General features: G+C 11.4%; 1 protein-coding gene across 1 annotated transcript; it reads left to right on the top strand.

Annotated features, from left to right (window-relative positions):
• Positions 1-1096: 1096 nt before the first annotated feature.
• On the top strand, positions 1097-1342 carry M431DRAFT_102824 (hypothetical protein; the record flags this gene model as incomplete). Its single annotated transcript, XM_024911489.1, has 1 exon — positions 1097-1342. A coding segment is annotated over one exon (246 nt), but the record flags the coding sequence as incomplete, so codon positions are not given.
• Positions 1343-2245: the final 903 nt, after the last annotated feature.

The raw sequence follows: 2245 nt of genomic DNA, 5'->3' as shown, positions 1-2245 counted from the left end.
AAGTTTAAATAAACCTTAAAAAACTTAAGGTAATTAATAATTAAGAACTATTATAAAATATTAAATAAGTATAAAGCTTCTTAAGACTTATTAATTACTACTAATACTTTATTAAGGATTTTTTAAAAATTACTATGTTATTTATAAATTTAATAAAAAAAATATTAAATTTAAACTTATATAAAATACTTTAATAGCCTTTAAATACCTTAAATAAGCTTTTACTAATATATTAATATTTATAATATTTAACCTAAATAAACTTATTATAATTAAAACTAATACCTTAGATTATATAATTAAAAAAGTACTTAATTAACTAAATAAAAAAAGGAAACTTAGGCTTATTACTTACTTCTTTAAGAAACTATATAAACTAAAACTTAAATACTTTATTTATAATAAAAAATTTATAACTATAAACTAAGTACTTAATAAGTAGTATTAGAAATACTATTATAAAAAAAGCTAATTTTTAATAATAATTTTTATAAATTATTAAAATATTACTTACTTTATAATAATATAAAAACTATTTTATAAATAAGTTAAATATTATAAGTAACTTTTTAAGTTTAAGCTTATTATTAAATACTATAGTAGATTAAATAATAAATACGTTAATATACTTAATAAGTACTTAAACTATTTTTAAAAAATCTTAGAAGTTAAGATATAAATACTAAAGAAAAACTAATATAAAAACTTAGTTATTTAATTAATTAATACCTTATACTAAATTAAAATAAATAACCTAATTATTAATAATATAAAAAAATATATTAAAAACTAAGAAAATAAATAATACTTAAAAAGTATTTTTATAAATATTAAATACTTAATACTAAATAAACTTATTTAAGTATTAAAAGATTTATAAAGTAAAATAGTAAAATTAGTTTATATATATAAACTTAATAAATATTATAAAATTAAAAAAACTATATAGTAAATTATATAATACTTTAAATTTAAAAGTATTAAAAAATAAGTATAAAAAATTATATTAAAATATATAATATATAAATAAGCTAAAAGCTTTAAGTATAAACCTTATAAACAGCTATAACTACTACTTATACTATAATAATTATAAAAATTAATTTTATTTAACTTAATTACTAAACTACCTTTTTTAAAAAAACTAATTATAAAAATACTTTATAATAGTATTTTTATAGTGGTTAATAAATTTATAAAAATAGCCTACTTTATATTATTTAAGGAAGCTAGTAATATAAAAAAACTAGCTTATATAATAATAAAATATATTATAAATAACTATAAACTACTAAGAGATATAATCTTTAATAAAAAAAATATATTTATATTTAAGTTTTAAAAAGCACTTATAGCTAAACTAAAAATAAATTATAAAGTTAATATAATCTACTACTTATAAATAAATAAATAAATAGAAAAAATTAATTAAATAATTAAAACTTATTTATATTATTATATTAATTTTAAATAAAATAATTAAGTAAAAGTCCTCCCTATTATATAATTTATATATAATAATATAAAATTAAAATTAATTAAGAAATTACTATTCTTCTTAAACTATAAATTTAAACCTAAAGCTTATTAATTACTAAGGTAAAAGGAAAATATTAAAAAAGCTATAATTAAAGTAAAAAATATAATTAAATTATATAATAAACTATAATAATAATTTAAATTTATTTATTAAAAAATAATTAAATATATAAATAAAAATAAAATTAAAAAACTAACTATTTAGAAAAAAAATATAATTTAGCTTTACTAATATATGTAAGGAAATAAATAAGTAAATATTAAAATAAATAAGCTAAGTAATAAATTTAATTTTAAGAAACTTAGACTTTATAAAATTTTAAGAAAAATTAAAAAAGTAAATTATAAACTTAAATTTTTAAAATAATAAAAAAAATAAAGAAAATATATATATTTAATATTTTATATTTTTTTACTAAAGAAAGTATAAATTAATAAGGAAATTAAAAAATTTATCTAAGATAAGATTATTATTAAAGAAGAAGAAAAAGAATATAAAGTAAAAGATATTAATATAATAAAAATAGAAAAAGATAGTAAATAATACTATAAAGTATAATAAAAAAATATATATATAAAAATTTATTAAGTATTTTAAAAATTTAATAGCACTAGTAGAAAAACTTTATTAAAGCTTAAGGATTATACTAGCTTAAGATTTATTATTAATATCCTTAAATAATCTACTAACTTTAAAAAAGTAAAA

The sequence above is a fragment of the Trichoderma harzianum genome (assembly GCF_003025095.1).
Source record: "Trichoderma harzianum CBS 226.95 unplaced genomic scaffold M431scaffold_337, whole genome shotgun sequence".
In the NCBI taxonomy this organism is placed as follows: domain Eukaryota; kingdom Fungi; phylum Ascomycota; class Sordariomycetes; order Hypocreales; family Hypocreaceae; genus Trichoderma; species Trichoderma harzianum.
The sequence above is the reverse complement of the archived record's forward strand: the minus strand, read 5'-3'. Positions and strand labels throughout refer to the sequence as shown.